Here is an 18841-nt window from a genome sequence, read left to right on the forward strand (position 1 = left end):
GTCCGTTCCTTCCGCAAGTGCTAAAATAATCTGATGCCCCAGAGCGAGTAGGCAGCGCGGCAGCGGCAACTGCTGTCCAGGAGGCCCGGGCCCTGGAGACGATGCGCCCCGCGGAGCCGCCTGGGCCTGCGGGAGCAGTGAGTATTTCGTGCGTGGGTTCACCGCCGAGCATCGCGAGCATCGCTGGGGTACTAGAGGTGGGCGAGCTGGAACCAGGATGGGTGGCGGGAGGTCAGGTGGCAGCCCCCCACCGCACCCCGCGCTCACGCTCAGGCTCATTGTGAAGTTGGATTTTCAGTATCCAGACTCCCCGCCTCTGGGCTGGATTTGGGGGCTACACCTTTGGTGTAGGTGGAAGTCTCGGGAACTCTTACAGCAGAGAGAGGAGGTGTGATGTGGGAGAAGCACGTAGGGCTTTACAATTAGCTATGGTTTAATTCCTGGCTCTTCAGGGAGAATGTGAACAGGTTAGAGAACTTTTCTGAGCCTCCCTGTTTTTCTCATCTACAAAATAGTTAGTGCTCCTTGCCTAGTCTCAGTGACCGGACATAATGAGAGGACGCTGTGAACACTCAGAAAACGGATGTTTGCATCGACTCTTTTGCCCCTCAACATAAATTGGGACCCATCATTTTCATCGGCAAAGGCACGGAAATTCATCTACAGTCCCACATACTTAACCAGGGTCTTCCCAGGGTCAGCTGTGTGTGTTGAACCAGAAGACAGCAAAAGCCCTTCTCCTGTAGCCTTCGTCCTAGGTTACTTGTACTGGGGGTGTTATTTGGTCCAGAGCTACGCAAGTGTCAGAGGGAGATTAGAGCCGGGCTCTCCTGACTCCTGTCCAGTGTTCTGCTGTGGCTTCTCCAGGCATAGACACACATCTATGAAACCACAGGCAGGAGCTGGGCAGGAAAAAGCACGGCTCTCCCAGCAGTTGCTAACCCAGTATCACTCTGCGGTGATGAACACGTGCCCCACTGTACCTAGGACTGGAGCAGACTAAGGAGGGTTTTCCAGTGTCTCTTTCTGCTACTGACTGTGAGGTACAGACTATTTTCATGGCTGTAGGTGTTTGAGGCCTGGGGACACCCCCCCATAGGCTCTATATGTGAGCCCCAGAATTCCTAGAGGGGGTTATAGATTCATGGACTCAGAAAAAAAAAAAACCATAAACAAAACAACAATAAAAACCCCTCAACACTTAGGTTAAAATAAAAACCAAACAGCCTCACAGAGAAGGTGTCTCCATTTGACTGGTCCCTCAAGGGAACTTTGGACAATGGAGCACATCCACTTGGAACTCTAGCTTCTAAGCTAATCCCACTGGTGTGACTTGTGAAGCAGGAGAAAAACTCTTTCTCCTCAGTGATGTAACTGTCCCAGGATAGATTCTCGGGGAGCTAGCTTCTGTACTGTGCCTAATATAAGGTTGTAACAGGACCAGCCTTCTTCATAGTCCTTATAACTGGAGTCAGGGCTTGGGCTCAGACTGAAAGAGAAAAACAAAACCCAGAGAAACAAAACCTGGACTTCTTAAGGAGGCATGGTTTGGTTGAACAGTAAAATGTACCCAACACCACTGAACTGCGGGCCTGAGAACGGCTAAGTAACGGTTTATGTGATAAACAGAGGAAGGAAGGGAGTGTGTGTGTGTTTCCCCCCAGAAGCAACCAAGCAATTGGTACCAGAAGCAGGAGAAATGAAGTTGCTAGACAGACTTTCCAGGACAAACAGAATCAGGGGCTGAGACCCAGCGGTCTGTGTCTTCAGTGTGTGATTTTAGCCTCAGCCAAGGGTACAAAGGAGGAAGTGGGATTTGCCCTGATTCTCACTTATCGAGGTGGGTATGAAGAACAAGGCTGGGACCAGTGATGTGCTCGGCATGGCCACAAAGTTCTGTGAGGTCCCTGGGGACTCCCCTTCTTCAGCCCCAGCCTTCACATTTACCACCCTCAGGCACTGCCCGTGGACTCCCCTTCAGTGCTACTGCCTGCTCGCTCTTACCTCTAAGAAAGATAACAATCTGGAGGGGATTTCTCTCAGGAGACAGCATTTGAGGCTCTGACTTTGCTTTCACACCGCCTTTTCTCAGCAAGCCCTAGATATCTCTGCTATCCCTGGGCTTTCCTGGCTTTCCTTGTCTTCCTTGGAGCTAAGACTGAGCTTTGACCCTCAGACTCCAGAGTCAGCTCTCTCTCTCCCTACCTGGCCTGGGGCCACCCACATCTTTCAACTCAAGACAAGTTAATGGTCCTTGTGGCCACCCCTAAGTACTTGAAACTTCTACATGGGACTGTCCTCACTCACGCCTCAGTCTCCTCAATGTTGGTCTGACAGGTTTTCAAAATTTTGTGTTTATTTAACTAATGTGACTGACTAGAGGCCAGAAGATGTCATTGGATCCCCAGGAACTGGAGTTAACAATAGTTTTGAGTTGCCATGGGGGTGCTAGGAAGTGAACTGAAGTCCTCTGGAAGAGCAGCCAGTGCCCCTAACTGCTGAGCCATCTCTCTACCTCCACTTACAGGAATGTTGAAAGGGTTCCATCATTTTATATCCACTCTGAAGTATTTTGGAAGAGATGTACTGGTGACCGTAGGGTGTGTTTCTTTGTTTGCTGTTGATGACTGAACCCAGGTCCGTGTGCACGCCAGGTCAGAGTTCTTCCCCTGTTCTGCCTCTCACCCTTTTAACCTTTTGTTTTGAGAGCAGGCCATGAATTGCACAGGCTGGCCTCAAACTCACCGTCTTCCTCTCTCAGCCTCCTGAATGTTGGGATTGCAGCTATGTTCCACCGGGCCCAACTATTTTGGTAATTTTTTTCCTAAATATTTAATTTTACCTGTATTTGCATGTGTGCGAGGCTATGTGTGTGCACCACATGCATGCATGGATTCACAATCTCAGAAGAGGGCATCAAATCCTGTGGAACTGTATTTACATGCAGTCATGAAGCCCCATATGGGTGCTGGGGACTGAACCTAAGTCCTCTGCAAGAGCTACAAGCCCTCTTAGCCAGCGAGACTCTCTCTGACTCCATTTGTGCTGGGGTTTTCATTTGTTTGTTTAAGATTTATCTGATTGATTTTTTAAAAAAGATTTATTTATTTTATTTATATAAGTACACTATAGTTGTCTTCAGACACACCAGAAGAGGGCATCAGATCTCATTACAGATGGTTGTGAGTCACTATGTGGTTGCTGGGAATTGAACTCAGGACCTCTGCAAGAGCAGTCAGTGCTCTTAACCACTGAGCCATCTCTCCAGCCCCATCTGTATTGATTTTTAATCGTTTGTGTGTCAGTGTGTCTGTGTGTGAGCCTGCATGTGCATGCAGGAGCCTATGGAGTGTGTGAGCCTCCGTGTGCATGCAGGAGCCTATGGATACTGGAAGCATTGAATCCTCTGGAGCTGGAGATGTTGTGAGCCACCAGATGTAGGTGCTCCTTGACATCTGTTTTTAAATATAATAACAATGATAATAATGATAACAACAAAACAATAATAAAAATGCTGGAAAGTGGTGGCGCACACCTTTAATCCCAGCACTCAGGAAGCAGAAGGAGAGAGGCTCTCTGAGTTTGAAGCCAGACCGGTCTACAGAGTAAGTTCCCGGACAACTAGGGCTACACAGAGAAACCCTTGAAACACCGTAAGTAAGTACATAAATAAATAATAAATAGCCTCTAATGTGCTACCGTGGGTTATCCCTTCAGCTGAGCTGTTAGGGTATACACAGGAGGGAGCTCCATCAAGGATAAATAGGGGTTTGGTAAAAGAAGACCACAGAAAGGGTCTTTCCTGCAGGGGAAACAGCTTGCGAAATGTGTGATTCAGTCGAGGACCACACTCGTCCCAGGGTGGCTTGGGGTTTGGGGAGTTGAGGTGGAGTTGATGCGGAACTCGCAGGCTTGATTAAGTTTGAACGCCCTCCTTTCTCCAGGCATTCAGCCACACCTCTCTGGGCCTTGGGTCTCACAAGGGACACCAGCATTTCTACTCCACTGTGCAGTTGTTAGGAGTCCCTGTCAGGCGGCGATCCTTTGTGCCTTCTTAAAAATTAGCCTTGGGGGGCTGGGGATTTAGCTCAGTGGTAGAGCGCTTACCTAGGAAGCGCAAGGCCCTGGGTTCGGTCCCCAGCTCCGGAAAAAAAAAGAACCAAAAAAAAAAAAAATTAGCCTCAAGTAATCTCTGTGGTCTCCGTGTGTGGTGCCCTATAGACTCTGGGTAGTCACCTTCCCCAGGGAAGTCTAAGATTCCAGTGGCATTGCCAGGACTGAAAGGAGAGGGCATGGCTCCTTCGTCTTGGTTTTTCCTTCATACTGACTCTTTAGCACAGAAGGCCTTCGCTTCCCATTGGTTCACCAATACCTGGCTTCCCCGAGGCATATGTCTGCCTACTGAGTGGGACTGCTGAAGTCTGTGCTGGTATCTGTGGCTGTCCTGCTTCCTCTTGAAGAAGCACGGTGGCTGGCCTTCATATTTCCAGAAGTCACCAGTGGGAACGCACTTGTGAAAGGAACAGAGAAACTAATACAATGCAGGGTGAGCATCTGAAGAGATCAGGCATTTTCTCATATACAAGGGCGGGCTCGGGGGCACTCATGGTCAGCCACAGGGAGACACACAAGAGCCAGCTGTTATCTGTCAGTGGGAACGCACTTGTGAAAGGAACAGAGAAACTAATACAATGCAGGGTGAGCATCTGAAGAGATCAGGCATTTTCTCATATACAAGGGCGGGCTGGGGGGCACTCATGGTCAGCCACAGGGAGACACACAAGAGCCAGCTGTTATCTGTCAGTGGGAACGCACTTGCGTTTTTTTGACGATCTGTGGCTAGATGCATTCTGTGGTCATGGAAGGGACGAAGTGAGCTGACCTCTCTTGGTTTGGATGGGCTAGCCCTGACCACATGAGGAGCCAATTGACTCATCTGTGGCTCTGTGGAAATGGCATTCGAGCAGGTAGTAAGTGCTTGAAGCAGTCCCTATAGGAAGAGCTCAGTGTAGGGTAATGCTGCCCTGTAGCCCTTAAGCCTCCATTCAAACAGAGGCTAGGGTAGAGCCTGGTCAGACCTGACACATTTGCTCAGGAGACATGAGCTCTGTATTTGACAAGTGCTTTGGTGCCATTCCACACAGTTCCCCAGGCTGGCTGCCCAACCCACTTCATCTTTTTGTTAAGATTTCCAACTCTGAAACAGACCTGAGTGGGCCCTTGGGAAATTGTGCTAGCCAGATGTTGCTCAACCTGACCCAAGCTAGAGTCATGTGGAAGAGGGAGCCTCAGTTGAGACAATGCCTCCACCAGATTGCCTGTAAGCAAGTTTGCGGGACATTTTCCTGATTAATGATTGACGTAGGAGGGCCCAGACTACTGTGGATAATGATGTCCCTGCGCAATTGTACTGGGTGCCACGAGAAAACAGGTCGAACCAGTCAGTGGTGGTGCACAGCTGTAATCCCAGCACTTGGGAGGCAGGGGCAGGTGGAGCTCTGTGAGTTCAAAACCAGCCTGGTCTACAGAGCTCACTCCAGGACAGCCAGGGCACACAGAGAAAGTGTCTCTAAAAATCTCCCACTCCACCCCTCCCCCCAAAGAAAGGAAAGAAAAAAGAAAGGAGGAAAGGAGAGAAGGAAGGAAGGAAGGAAGGAAGGGAGGGAGGGAGGGAGGGAGGGAGGGAGGAAGGAAGGGAGGGAGGGAATAAGTCAAGCAAGTCATGGGGAGCAAGACAGGAAGCAGCACTCCTCTGTGGTCTCTGCTTCAGTCCTTGTCTCCTCTCCAGATTCCTACCTTGAAATAAGCCCTTTCCTCCTGAGTAGATTTTAGCTATGTTGTTTACGCAGAAATGTGGTGTTTCATAGTTAGAAACTAGCCAGAACAGAAATGCTACTTTTTATCAAAAGGGTGGCCAACTCCAAACTTTGAAAAAAAAATTATTTGCCAGGGGGGGGTCATATGCAGCCAACTTTCCCTTTTTCATGCAGAAGAAATGCCCTATGTTCAAGGGGCAGTATTCCCCTTCTTTTTTTTTTCTTTTTTCTTTTTTTCGGAGCTGGGGTCCGAATCCAGGGCCTTGCGTTTGCTAGGCAAGCGCTCTACCACTGAGCTAAATCCCCAACCCCTAGTATTCCCCTTCAAATGCTCTCACTTCTTACCTGCTCTTCAGCCTGTGTCCCAGAAACCAACACAGCAGGGCCCCATAGCACAATCATCTGCTTTTGAAGGAATTGTCCTACTCTAGATATGTTTGAGCACAAGTCCCTTAACAGTGTGGGAGGGGCTGTCATGATGCTACTTTCTGAACATCTTTTAAAACTTAATCTAGGTCTGGAGAGCTGGCTCAGTGGTTAAGAGCACTGACTGCTCTCCCAGAGGGCCTGAGTTCAATTCCCAGCAACCACATGGTGGCTCACAACCATTTGTAATGGGATCTGATGTCCTCTTCTGGCTACGGTGTACTCATACAAATAAGTCTTTAAAAAATCCTTAATCTAGTAACACCTGCACCACTGCTGGTCTCATTTTATGGGAGAAGAAACTTATTAGAATTAAGAATTGGAATTATTCTAATTAGAATTCTAATTAGATTCGGAATAATCGTATTATGAAGAATGCATTGTGAAAGTTGTCTCTCAAATGTTTTTAACCTCACATTCTTTTTTTTTAAAGTTTTATTTATTTTATGTATATGAGTACACTGCAGCTGTCTTCAGACACACCAGAAGAGAGCATCTAATCTCATTACAGATGGTTGTGAGCCACCATGTGGTTGCTGGGAATTGAACTCTGAAAGAGCAGTCAGTGCTCTTAACCACTGAGCCATCTCTCCAGCCCTCTTTATTTTTTTAATTTTGAAAAATTTCAAGTTATAGAAAGGTTAAATGAAAGTAAAACCATTTTTTAAAAGCACAATGTTAAATTGAGTAATTGGTTGACCAATTTAGGGAGCATTTTGCTTTTACCCTGACCAAGCCATTGAATGTAGGATTTCATGTGTGTGTAGACGTGTGTATGCATGTGTATATATAATTAATAGTCAATAATACTCTCTTTGTGTTTTGATGGGGGTCTTGGTCTATATGAAGGGTATGTAGAACTCATGACACACAGTCCTCCTGTCTCAGCCTTGTGGGGTAATAAATGTGAATCATGACACTGGACAAGACTCTGACCCTTGGAGACTCTAAGTCAGTTGTTTTGTAGGGCATTACAGACAGGATACATCTGAGTTTTCATGTTGACTGGGTTCAGGGCATGCCCTCACACTTCGGGACTGTGAGGACAGAGGATTGTGTTACTTCCAAAGTTCAGGGCACTTGGATGGATGACTCTAGATGTGAATTTTGCTGAAGGCAGGAGTCCCGCTAATGGTGTGCTAAGACTCCAAGGGAACAAACCTGCCTGCCCAGAGCTTTCCCTGCTCTGTGGGACTGCTTGAAGTAGTCACAGTGGAGATGCTAACGCTCCTTGTGCTGTGGTCTGAGACCAGCTGCCCTCCCCTTGCTCCCAAGATCCTAGGTGCTACACAAAGGCAGACTTGCTTTCTCTCAGAGCCCTCTCTCTGCTGCATAGTCAGACCCTCTGTGAGCTGAGAGTGTCAACTTCCCCAGGTAGTGCTGTAACCTGCTTCTGATGACCCCTGCCTCCCAATCCATAACTTCTTATCTCTAATGCAAAATGCCTCTGACAGCTGCCTGGTTCTCCACAAAGCCCCATTCTTTAAGGCTTTTTAAATAAAGCTTCTCTGATTATTTGAGGAGAAAGCTCTTAACTATGTGGTAATGTATGTATGACACTTGCTGACGACTCCTTTAGCGAGGAGATTGCAGTCACTTTCCTGGCAGCAGCTGGTATGGTGGTAACAGTTGGAAGGGTGGAGAGGTAAGGATGTCGTCCTGTGGTCCTGGGTACCAGGAAAGGGTTCCTGGGATTTTCTATGATAGCTGCACTGTTTATCCTGGCCCCTGCCATGCTGTGTGTCTTGGGAACTTTCTGCAGGTGTGCAGTCTAGAAGAGTGTTCCCAGCCTGAGAAGTTGCTATTTTTAAAGTCTTTTACTTTCCCTCTATCATTTCATGCCGTGCACGCAGGACCTCACACACGTGCTTGTCTGCCACACCCTATTGCTGAGCTACACCCCGCCCAAGAACACCAGCCCTTTTTATCTTCCCTTTTGAGAGTCTCAGAAAGTTGACCAGACTGGCCTCAAAGTTGTGATCCTTCTGCCTCAGCCTCCTAAGTTGGCTGGAATTCAGAGCAGAAACCATCGCCTCTGGTTCTGTGTGTTTATGGGACACTGCTTCGAGGCCACTTTAATTTACATTGTTAGATATCAGAAAGGAAGCAGAGGTCACCTAGACTATTTCAATGGGAAATGACATGCAGGAGATTGTCACAAAACCATGGAAGAAGCCCAACAGTAGCCCCTTGGCCATGCAGGAATCTGTACCCTAGGCAGGAGGGAGGAAGTGGTCCCAGAGTCTGGGGTTACCAGGAAAAGCTCAAGGGGAGAGGGAAGAGAGAGATATTTTGGATTCTCCACTCTCCTACCTGCTAACTTCCCAGCAGTGCTCCCAGTACCCTAAACGTGCTATGGGCCAGTTGCTACCAGGGCTTGGGGAGCAAGCAGAGCCTTCCCAGTTTGTCACAGGGAGCAGAGCAAGGCAAGGTGAGGTCATCATTTTGAGGATAGATAGCTGTTCACCAGCTCCAGTGTGTCCAAGGATCATCCTATTCTTTTCTTTAAAAAAAAATCTATTTTTGGTTATAACACATGTGTGTGGGTATGAACACATACACAAATGTGTGTGCATGTGTGTGTGTGAGTGAGTGTGCATGTGTGAGTGTGTGAGTGTGTGTGTGTACCCTGAGAGGCTAGAAGTGTTGGCTCTCCTGGAGCTGCAGCTGTAGGAGGTTGTGAGCCACATGGCATGGGTACTGGTAATCAAACTGGGTCCTCTGCAAAAGCAATGATCGTGATTAACCAACACTTCGGCCCCTCGTCTTGATCGTTAATACAGACTTTTAGAGCCAGCCTTCCTGGATAGATGCTATGTATCTAGTTGGTGTAGCAATGCAGCCATCCCTCTAGCTGTTCACGCCGCTGTCCTTTTTCTGTATCGTCACAGAGAAGATACATAAGGACAGCAACCACTCGAGCTGCTCGGCGCTATTTGGAATTCATAAATAATAATTAGGTCATTAGCGGCTTTCATGGTTAATGAAGCACTTTCACATACACCATCCCCTGCGGCTCACATAAAAGTCTGTGAGTGGATATCGCTGCTCCTGTTTTGCAGGAGGATTATCCAAGTCTTGGAGACTCCATACACATGATGGAGAATGGAGGCGGAATTTAAACTCTGGACTGTCAGGTTCCTAACTCTACAGTCTTTCTGACATTCTGTTACTTATGGCCAGATGTTGCCCTTATGGGCATGGCAAGATTTATTATTGTATGTGTGTGTGTGTTTGTGTGTGTGTGTGTGTGTATGCGTGTGTGTGTGTGTTTGTGAGCGTGAGCGTGCGTGTGTGCATGTATGTATGCATGTAATATGTATGTATGTATTCATGTGTGTATTTATGTATGTGTGTATGTATGTATGTGTGCGTGTATGTATGTATGTGTGCGTGTGTATTTATGTATATACATGTGTGTATGTATGTGTATGTATGTATGTATGTATCCTGGGCTAGTTGGCTGAGTTTAGGAGGATTTAAATTTTGTAAACATTTTGATATTTCACAAATTAAAATTACACTTGTGTGTGTGGCGGGCCAGGTTTATCTAACATGCCAGTCTGAAGCGTCCTCCAGCCTCGGAGAGCTGTATCTTGGCCTGCACACATTGAGATCTAGTGTGTCAGTATTCAGGGTACTGTGGCCTGTAGCAGCCCACGCACGACAGGAAGTGGAGAAGATTTACTGGGCTGACAATTCCCATCTCCCCATCTCTCCTCCGTCATCAGCCGCAGGACGTTCAGTGAGATGAGAACATGATCGAGCGATTCTTTAGCGTCTTTAGCATTTACTAAGTTTGGCAACCTTCTCTCAGGATGGGCGGGGATCCCAAAGCTTCAGGGGCCCTTGTGTGTGTGGGAGGGTGCCGGGAGGACAGTGAGAACAGGAGTCCAGATGGCTCTACATATGCCATCTGTGCCCTGTGCTGGCCATGGAGTGATAATTCCTGCACATGTGCAGAAACGGAAAAGAGGGCCCTGGGCAGGATTCCCAGAGGCTAGCGAGGACAGATCCCAGATTGTTTCTGTGGAACAGGGATCTGACCTGGCCTGTAGCGATGGCTGAGGCTGATTTGTGTGGTTTCAGTTAGTTTTTCTGATAGTCTGGTTTCACTGGTGAGCATGCATATCTGTCCAAGATGTTAAACTACCCTTCAGGATGGGTAGACACGCTAAAAGAAAAGTAAAGAGGAGGAATGCAAAGGTGGCCGGTGTGTGTCGGCGGAAAGGTCAGTAAGTGTCACGGAAGGTGAGGGGGTTCTCGTTACCAGGGTGTGGCTGATCCAGGGAGAGACTGAAGAGCTGCCCTGTGGTCCTTCCTGGGGTGTCCAGGCAAGAACGGGGCAGATTATCTACATCAGGTTCTTGCTTCCGATAAGGCTAAAGAAGGGCAGGGATGCCCCTGGGCTGTTAGACCTCACACTTGGAGGGTTGTCCATGCAATCACATCTATAGGGGAAAGCCCCCCAGTTTCCCACTATGGAGGTCTCAGCCCTCGATACACGGTCCATTTGGAACCCTAGATAGACCAGTGTCATCCCTGGACCCCTATTCCCCTGGAATTCGTGAAGACCGTGCTGTTGCCTCTTCATTGGAGACTTCTGTTGCTACATGTATCATTTCAAGTCTTCCCAGGACTGCTGTTCAGACAAGGGGGCTGCAAGCATACTTTGGAATGTTGTAATCCATCCAAAGATTGCTTTTTCATTTTCTCAAGCTTTTTTCTTATCAAAGTGAAAACATGAACATTGTTTGTTTTTGAAAGGCCATATTTAAAAGAGGTAACGAATGTGATAGGCATATTTCTGAAATCCTCCTCCCCCTCCTCCTCCTCCCTCTCCTCCTCCTCCCCCTCCTCCTCCTCCTCCCCCTCCTCCTCCTCCCTCTCCTCCTCCTCCCCCTCCTCCTCCTCCCCCTCCTCCTCCCCCTCCTCCCCCTCCTCCTCCTCCTCCTCCCCGTCCTCCTCCTCCTCTTCTTCCTCCTCTTCCTCTTCCCCCTCCTCCCCCTCCTCCTCCTCCTCCCCCTCCTCCTCCTCTTCCTCCTCTTCCTCTTCCCCCTCCTCCCCCTCCTCCTCCTCCTCCTCCTCCCCGTCCTCCTCCTCCTCTTCTTCCTCCTCTTCCTCTTCCCCCTCCTCCCCCTCCTCCTCCTCCTCCTCCTCTTCTTCCTCCTCTTCCTCTTCCCCCTCCTCCTCCTCCTCCTCCTCCTCCTCCCCCTCCTCCTCCTCCTCCTCCCCCTCTTCCTCCTCCTCCTCCTCCCCCTCCTCCTCCCCCTCCTCCTCCCCCTCCTCTTCCTCCTCCTCCTCCTCCCCCTCCTCTTCCTCCTCCTCCTCCTCCTCCTCCTCCTCCTCCTCCTCCTCCTCCTCCTTCATATTTCAAGACAGGTTTTCTTTGTGTAGCCCTGGATGTCTAGAAACTCACTCTGTAGACCTGGCTGGCCTCAGACTCAGAGAGATCCTCCTGCCTCTGCCTCCTGAGCGCTAGGATTAAAGGTGTGCGCCACCACCACTACCTGGCCTAAAAGCCTTCTTTTAGCAAGATAATTGATATGTTTATGAGTCCAGAAGCTACAGTCAGTATTTCTATCCTAGTTTCTCCTTCTTTTGTCTATTCATTCATTCACTCATTCATTCATTCATGGCGTATAACTTGAGCTCATGTATACCTCAGGTAGAGATGAGTTTCGGAGAGGAAGACTGCAGAATGGCAAAGCACAGGAAACTCTGTGACCTCAGCCCTGGTACTCAAGTCCTTTGCATTCCCCCATGTTGCCCCTTTGGGGTTTCAGAGGTCAGCCACCTGCCCATTAAATGGCATAGGCAAAACAAAATGAGTTCTTGCCCTTGGTCCTTGGTGTCAGCGAAAGGTTGACCGTGCTGGCTGACCTGAGAAATTTGAATAACCTGTGGTTTTCCACCTCCTTGTAGTTGTGGGCCTCTAAGACCAGACTCATGTGGGAGGCCTCCTTCTGCCCCGTGTTGAGCAGCCCTCATGGCTAATCTGTCTTACTCAGTTCTTCCTGCTCGTCCATCCACAGAGCTGCACCTGAGATGGAGTTCCTGCCCCTGTGGCTTTGCCTGGGTTTTCACTTCTTGATTGTGGAATGGAGGAGCGGACGTGGGACAGCTACTGCAGCTTCCCAAGGAGGCTGCAAGGTGGTGAGTTTCTCCTTGGGTTCGGATCTCTCCCTTGCCCCTGTCCTGATGAGGCCTCGTCTGCTCAGAAGGCAGATGACTTGTCAATTGAAGGAGACATGGAGTGAACGAGTCAGACCCAGTGTGTGCCTGCCCGGTACACAGTGTGCTTACTGCTCACTAGCAGGCAAGTTTTTAGCGCTTGGGAAGGACCGGAAGTCCCTGCCCCACTGTTTCCTATGTACCGAAGACAAGAGGCCCCAGAAACAGGCCTAGAGCAACTACCAAGAGGCTAAGCCTGTGGGCGACTGAGGTCCACGGGTGCTTCCAGAGTCACTGAGGGAAACACCAGCACCAGAGAAGTCCTGCCTTCAAGGTCATGTGAGAGCCAACAAAGATGGCTTCAGCAGCCCCGCAGAGAACGTGTACCCAAATGGTGCTGTAGAGCAGGTGCCCACGACCAAGCTTAAGACTCTGAAAACTCAGAGGTGGAGCGTCGTGAGCCGTTTGAAGGCTTCTTGGTTGCACAAGGAGATAGATTTAGTTCATCGCTGAGGTCGATTCTAGGAATTTGCCTATAATTGAAGGTTATCAAACATCTGTTTGAGAACCACGTGCCTATTAATGCATTCCTCAAGCCCAAGAACTGGAAAGACAAACCGGAAGCCAGAGTCAATACTTATATTCAGGACCTTTTTCAGTGGATTTGGTGCTAGGTAAAGACAGTGTTCGTAACATTGATTAATCTTTTTTTTTTTTTAAGATTTATTTATTTCATTTATATGAGTACACTAGCTGTTTTCAAACACACCAGAAGAGGGCATCAGATCCCATCACAGATGGTTGTGAGCCACCATGTGGTTGCTGGGAATTGAACTCAGGACCTCTGGAAGAACAGTCAGTGCTCTTAACCTGTGAGCCATCTCTCCAGCCCAACATTGATTAATCTTAAAGATGGTGGCTATCGTGCTTCTAACCTGCTCGTGGTAACCAGTAACCACTGTGCTTGAGGACACTCCAATATGATAAGGTCACCAACCAGTCAGCCTGGACTTAAATCCTAACTCCAATACTGCTTAGCTGGTGATACAAAACCACTCTGAGCCAGTTTCTCCATCTGTAAGGTAGAAGTAATAATATCTGCTGGTCATGGTGGCACATGCCTGACAACCCAGTACTCCAGACATGGAGACAGGAGGGTCAAGTGTTCAAGGCCAGTCTCAGTTACATTTCAAGTTAAAGGCCAGTGTGGGCTACAGGAGGCTATCAATGATGATGACAACAATAATGATTTCTGCTAATGGTATCATGACACTGGGCTGTTGTGGTGATCAAATGCATTTATAACAAGCCCTGAGGACGATGCCTGATGTGCAGTGAGTGCCATGTGCCATTCCAAGTATCATTAGTACGTTATCAGTGTCAACCCAGCCCTCTGGCTCTAACTCCACCGTAGCTATGTGCGGTCACTAGGCATAGGAAGGGAAGGGAGCAAAGTATGGGTTATTCAGCTGCTTCTCGGGGCTCAGTCTGGACTCTGCTTGGAGGGATGTGGTAGGGACTTGACCATCAAAGAGGTCAAGCAGTGGTTTCCTCTGGCTGTTACGATTTGAGGCGTCTGCAAGTTCAGGCATTCGTCTCCGTTGCTCTTCATTACGTGAGCTGTTCAACCTTAGCATAAAATGGGCATGGTAAAGTTGTCTGTGGGCTCGGGTGGCCACACCGTGTCCTTTGCAAGACTTTGGTGGATCCGTGGGAATCAAGTCTGATCCCCCTTTGACTAGAGCAACTGTGGAGGAACAGGCTCCATTACAGGCTGAGGCAAGCCTCTAAGCACAGTGATCTCCAGAGGCCTCAGGAAAATAGATACACCTGTCTCTCAGTGCAGAGATTCAATTTATTAAAACGTCAGTTCTCCACGCATTAATGCAACCCCAATGTTAATGCAGTAGGCCTTGGGAGGGACAGTCCAGGTAGGAAGGAACCTGAAAAATTCATTCTAATGTCTATGCTGAAATTAATAAAAACAAACCCTCAAGTGTTCAACAATAAGCAGCCTAATTAATTAACACATGCTGGTAATTACAGCTGACATGCTAAGCTAACACTTATTAGCTATAATAAATGTGATTTGCATATATAATCATACTTAATCCTTGAAAAAAAATTCTATAAGAAAATTACAAGCATAATGGTTAGTGACTTTTCTCTGAGAGGGAGACTTGAGATTATCTGAGGGTCTTTATTTTATTTTTCTTCCTTCCTTCCTTCCTTCCTTTCTTTCTTTCTTTCTTTTGTTTGTTCGTTTGTTTGGTTTTTTTTCTTTTTTTTTCTTTCCTTTTTTTTTTTTTTTTTTTTTTTTTGGAGTTGGGGTCTGAACCCAGGGCCTTGAGCTTGCTAGGCAAGCGCTCTACCACTGAGCTAAATCCCCAACCCCTATTTATTTATTGAGACAGGGTCTTCCTATATAGTCCTGGCTGGCCTGGAACTCTCTATGTAGTCCAGATTGCCTCAAGCTCACAGAGATTCTCCTGTCTCCATTGGTCCTGGGGTTAAAGGCCTGTGCCACCACGCCCAATTTCTTTTTGTTTTTGTCTTGTTTTTTTATTTATATTCTTCAATATCGCATCAACGTTTTAGTTATATAGGTTTTATTTTAGTAACCAGATAAGGAATTTGAATCTGTAAGAGGTAGGCGTTATTTGAACAGGCAGATAAAGAATTTAAAACTGCAAGAGGTTAGTTGGTTCCTTGCTCAGGGTCAAATTAACATACCGAAGAGTAGAACTTCATTCAGAGCGAGTGCTAGCTGGGCATCTTTGTTTTAACCACCGTATCTTCCAAGAGTAAGACCACTTATGCAACCTCATTCCACTTTGTCTTAGAGATGGGCCTTTGGTACTCGACGGCCGCGTCCTCCTGACCAGCCTGCAGAAAGTGATGGCTGTGCTCTTCTTAACGTTCTTTTTTCTGGACATCTAACTAATACCTTCCGGCTAGCTGATTGCTTTTGCTAACAATATTTCTGTGCATAAGCCTCACGTGTTTTTGGACCTAGGTCGACCGAGTCGCTGACTGCCGCAGTCTGAACCTCGCTTCAGTACCCAGCGGCCTCCCGGCCCATTCCCGGATGCTCGTTCTGGATGCCAACCCTCTCAGGGTTCTGTGGAATCATTCCCTCCAGGCCTACCCACGCCTGGAGGACCTCAGCCTGCACAGCTGTCACCTGGACCGTATCAGCCACCGGGCCTTCCATGAGCAAGGCCACTTACAAAACCTGGTTCTGGCAGACAACCGCCTCTCCGAGAACTACAAGGAGTCGGCCACAGCTCTCCACACCCTGCTGCGACTTCGAAGACTGGACTTGTCTGGAAACTCCCTGACAGAAGACATGGCAGCTCTCATGCTTCAGAACCTCTCCTCATTGGAGGTCGTGTCCTTGGCAAGAAATACCCTCATGAGGCTCGACGACTCTGTCTTCGAGGGCCTGGAGCGCCTCGTGGAGCTGGATTTGCAGAGAAACTACATCTTTGAGATCGAGGGCGGTGCGTTTGACGGCTTGACTGAGCTGAGGCGTCTCAACCTTGCCTACAACAACCTCCCCTGCATCGTGGACTTCAGCCTCACACAGTTGCGGTTCCTCAACGTCAGTTACAACATCCTGGAGTGGTTCCTGGCAGCCAGGGAAGAGGCGGCCTTCGAACTGGAGATACTGGACCTGTCTCACAACCAGCTGCTCTTCTTCCCGCTCCTGCCTCAGTGTGGCAAGCTGCACACGCTCCTGCTGCAGGACAACAGCATGGGCTTCTACAGGGAGCTTTACAACACCTCCTCCCCACAGGAGATGGTGGCCCAGTTCCTTCTCGTGGATGGTAATGTTACTAATATCACAACCGTCAGCCTCTGGGAGGAGTTCTCCTCCAGCGACCTGTCAGCGCTTCGCTTCCTGGACATGAGCCAAAACCAGTTGCGGCACCTGCCGGATGGTTTCCTGAAGAAAACGCCTTCCCTTTCCCACCTGAACCTCAACCAAAATTGCCTGACGAAGCTCCACATTCGGGAGCACGAGCCGCCGGGAGCGCTCACTGAGCTGGATCTGAGCCGCAACCAGCTGGCAGAACTGCACTTGGCCCCCGGGCTCACTGGTTCCCTCAAGAACCTCAGAGTGTTCAACCTGAGCTCCAACCAGCTCCTGGGAGTCCCCACTGGCCTTTTCCACAGCGCCAGCAGCATCACTACACTTGACATGAGCCACAATCAGATCTCACTTTGTCCCCAGACAGTGCCCTTAGACTGGGAGGAGCCCTCCAGTTGTGTGGATTTCAGAAACATGGCCTCTTTGAGGAGCCTTTCTCTGGATGGCTGTGGGCTGAAGGCATTACAAGACTGCCCATTCCAGGGGACCTCCCTCACTCATTTAGATCTGTCTAGCAACTGGGGGATTCTGAATGGGAGCGTCAGCCCTCTCTCGGCTGTTGCCCCTACATTACAGGTCCTGTCTCTCAGGAACGTGGGCCTTGGTTCTGGCGCTGCAGAGATGGACTTCTCTGGGTTTGGGAATCTGAGGGAGTTGGATCTGTCAGGAAATTCCCTGACCAGCTTCCCCAAGTTCAAGGGCAGTTCGGCCCTGCAGACTCTCGACCTCCGCAGAAACTCTCTCACAGCCCTACCTCAGAGGGTTGTGTCGGAGCAGCCTCTGAGGGGTCTGCAGACCATCTACCTCAGCCAGAACCCTTATGACTGCTGTGGGGTGGAGGGATGGGGGGCCCTGCAGCACTTCAAGACTATTGCGGACCTGTCCATGGTCACTTGCAACCTCTCTTCCAAGATCATTCGTGTGGTAGAGCTGCCAGAGGGCATACCTCAGGACTGTAAGTGGGGGCAGGTGGACACTGGTCTATTCTACCTCGTGCTCATTCTGCCCAGCTGCCTCACCCTGCTGGTGGCCAGCACCGTCATCTTCCTCACTTTTAAGAAGCCTTTGCTTCAGGTCATCAAGAGCCGCTGTCACTGGTCCTCCATATACTGACCCGGGTGCCAAGGTTAGAGACTTGGTTTGTCTCTCGAGGATGCGTCTCTCCACTGGGTCTTCACTTGTTCAGGGGTCAAGTGTGGTGCGTTGAAGGTCAAACTAAAATTTGAATGAGTTCCATCTGCAGTCCCATTAACTTCTCTCGTCCTTGTGATTTATCCTCATTGTCCTGGTGAAATATTTATTAAATGACATTCTGTGAGAATAAAGGGTGCGTCTTATAAATATTTTAAAAATCAAATGCATCTTGTGTGATGTTCTTCAGTGGTTCCTCTTGGGTTATTTTTCAGTGATCTTTCTTTAGGGTCATTTATGCAGGCAAAGGGTGACAGTCTGGTGCCCCCTGACAACAAATACACCTCCTTTTTTTTTCTTTTTCTTTTTTAAAATATTTATTTATTATGTATACATCATACAGCTTTCTGCCTGCGTGTGTGCCTGCAGGCCAGAAGATGACCCCAGATCTCATTATAGATGGTTGTGAGCCACCATGTGGTTGTTGGGAATTGAACTCAGGACCTTTGGAAGAGCAGTCAGTGAGCCCCCAAATACATCTCCTATTGCATGTCCCAGGAGGGTGAGTGCCAGCATCCTGGAGATTTACCCAGGACAAGAATCTCAAGGTACTGCTGAAGAATCTGGCACCAGATGAGAAGTCTTCACTGTAGTGATGGCTGATTGCCATAGCGGCGAGAGGAAGAAAAGGGCTGTGGTAGGACCCTTTCCAGATGCCCTGGGTTCACATCTGGAGTCTCTAACATGACATAATACTTCCACTGACAAGCTAAGAGAAGAGTAACTCAGCCTGGTTTTGCCCTGTCTGTGACCCACGGACTGGGCTTGCTCTGAGGGAAAACAGGAATATGCAGAAAGGAAGGAAACCCAAGCCTCCTCCCTATGGATTCCCCACTCCACCTCACCCATGTTAGCAACGTTCAACCTCTGTGCTCACCAAAGAGGAAAACAATGGTCCTGACTTGGCAAAGCGGATGTTTCCCTTGAATGTTCTTCCCAGCTGTTTCTGAAAGGCCCCACATTCCATGGCATTGGTGGCAACTCTTAGATGGCATTAGACTTTGCCCTTAGAGTCACCCACCTTTCCTATCATCCAGCACAACCTTTGCCTAGTGCTTCTACCCCTCACACTGCCTTGAAGCCTCTGTTCAGATAGGCAAGCTCTGTCAGCCACTGCTCACAAAACCAGGCTCCCGTAACCTCCCGCTCACATGACCCATTCCCTGGGGCCCTGCTATTTGCCAGAGTGATAACCAGCTTCTCAGACAAAGAAACTTAATCTGTGCTTGGTCTTGAGTTGTTAGCCTGCCAAGCTTTAGTCCAGTTGGTGCTTTGGGGATCTCCCAACGAATGCTTGATCCTACCTGATCAAAGCATCGTGAGAATTTAAGCAACAGGATCCTGGGAGGTTCTGAGCTCT

At 48.7% G+C, this 18841-nt stretch overlaps 1 protein-coding gene across 3 annotated transcripts; it reads left to right on the top strand.

Moving 5' to 3' along the window:
* The first annotated feature begins 40 nt into the window (after positions 1-40).
* Nrros (negative regulator of reactive oxygen species) lies at positions 41-17647 on the top strand. 3 transcript variants are annotated; one of them, XM_087576110.1, is made up of 3 exons: positions 41-137; positions 12278-12398; positions 15433-17647. In XM_087576110.1, the coding sequence occupies exons 2-3, from the start codon at positions 12291-12293 to the stop codon at positions 17401-17403; spliced, it is 2079 nt and encodes a 692-aa protein (XP_087432236.1). In that variant the 5' UTR covers positions 41-137; positions 12278-12290; the 3' UTR covers positions 17404-17647.
* Positions 17648-18841: the final 1194 nt, after the last annotated feature.

The sequence above is a fragment of the Rattus norvegicus genome, chromosome 11 (assembly GCF_021556685.1).
Source record: "Rattus norvegicus strain SHRSP/BbbUtx chromosome 11, alternate assembly SHRSP_T2T, whole genome shotgun sequence".
NCBI classification, from domain to species: Eukaryota; Metazoa; Chordata; class Mammalia; order Rodentia; family Muridae; genus Rattus; species Rattus norvegicus.

What these genes read in the sequence shown, in the direction of transcription:
- Nrros (XM_087576110.1), top strand. Translation starts at nt 12,291, where the DNA reads ATGGAGTTCCTGCCCCTGTGGCTTTGCCTGGGTTTTCACTTCTTGATT. An exon ending in CCCAAGGAGGCTGCAAGGTG is followed by an intron (nt 12,399 to 15,432) that starts GTGAGTTTCTCC and finishes TTTTGGACCTAG; the next exon opens with GTCGACCGAGTCGCTGACTG.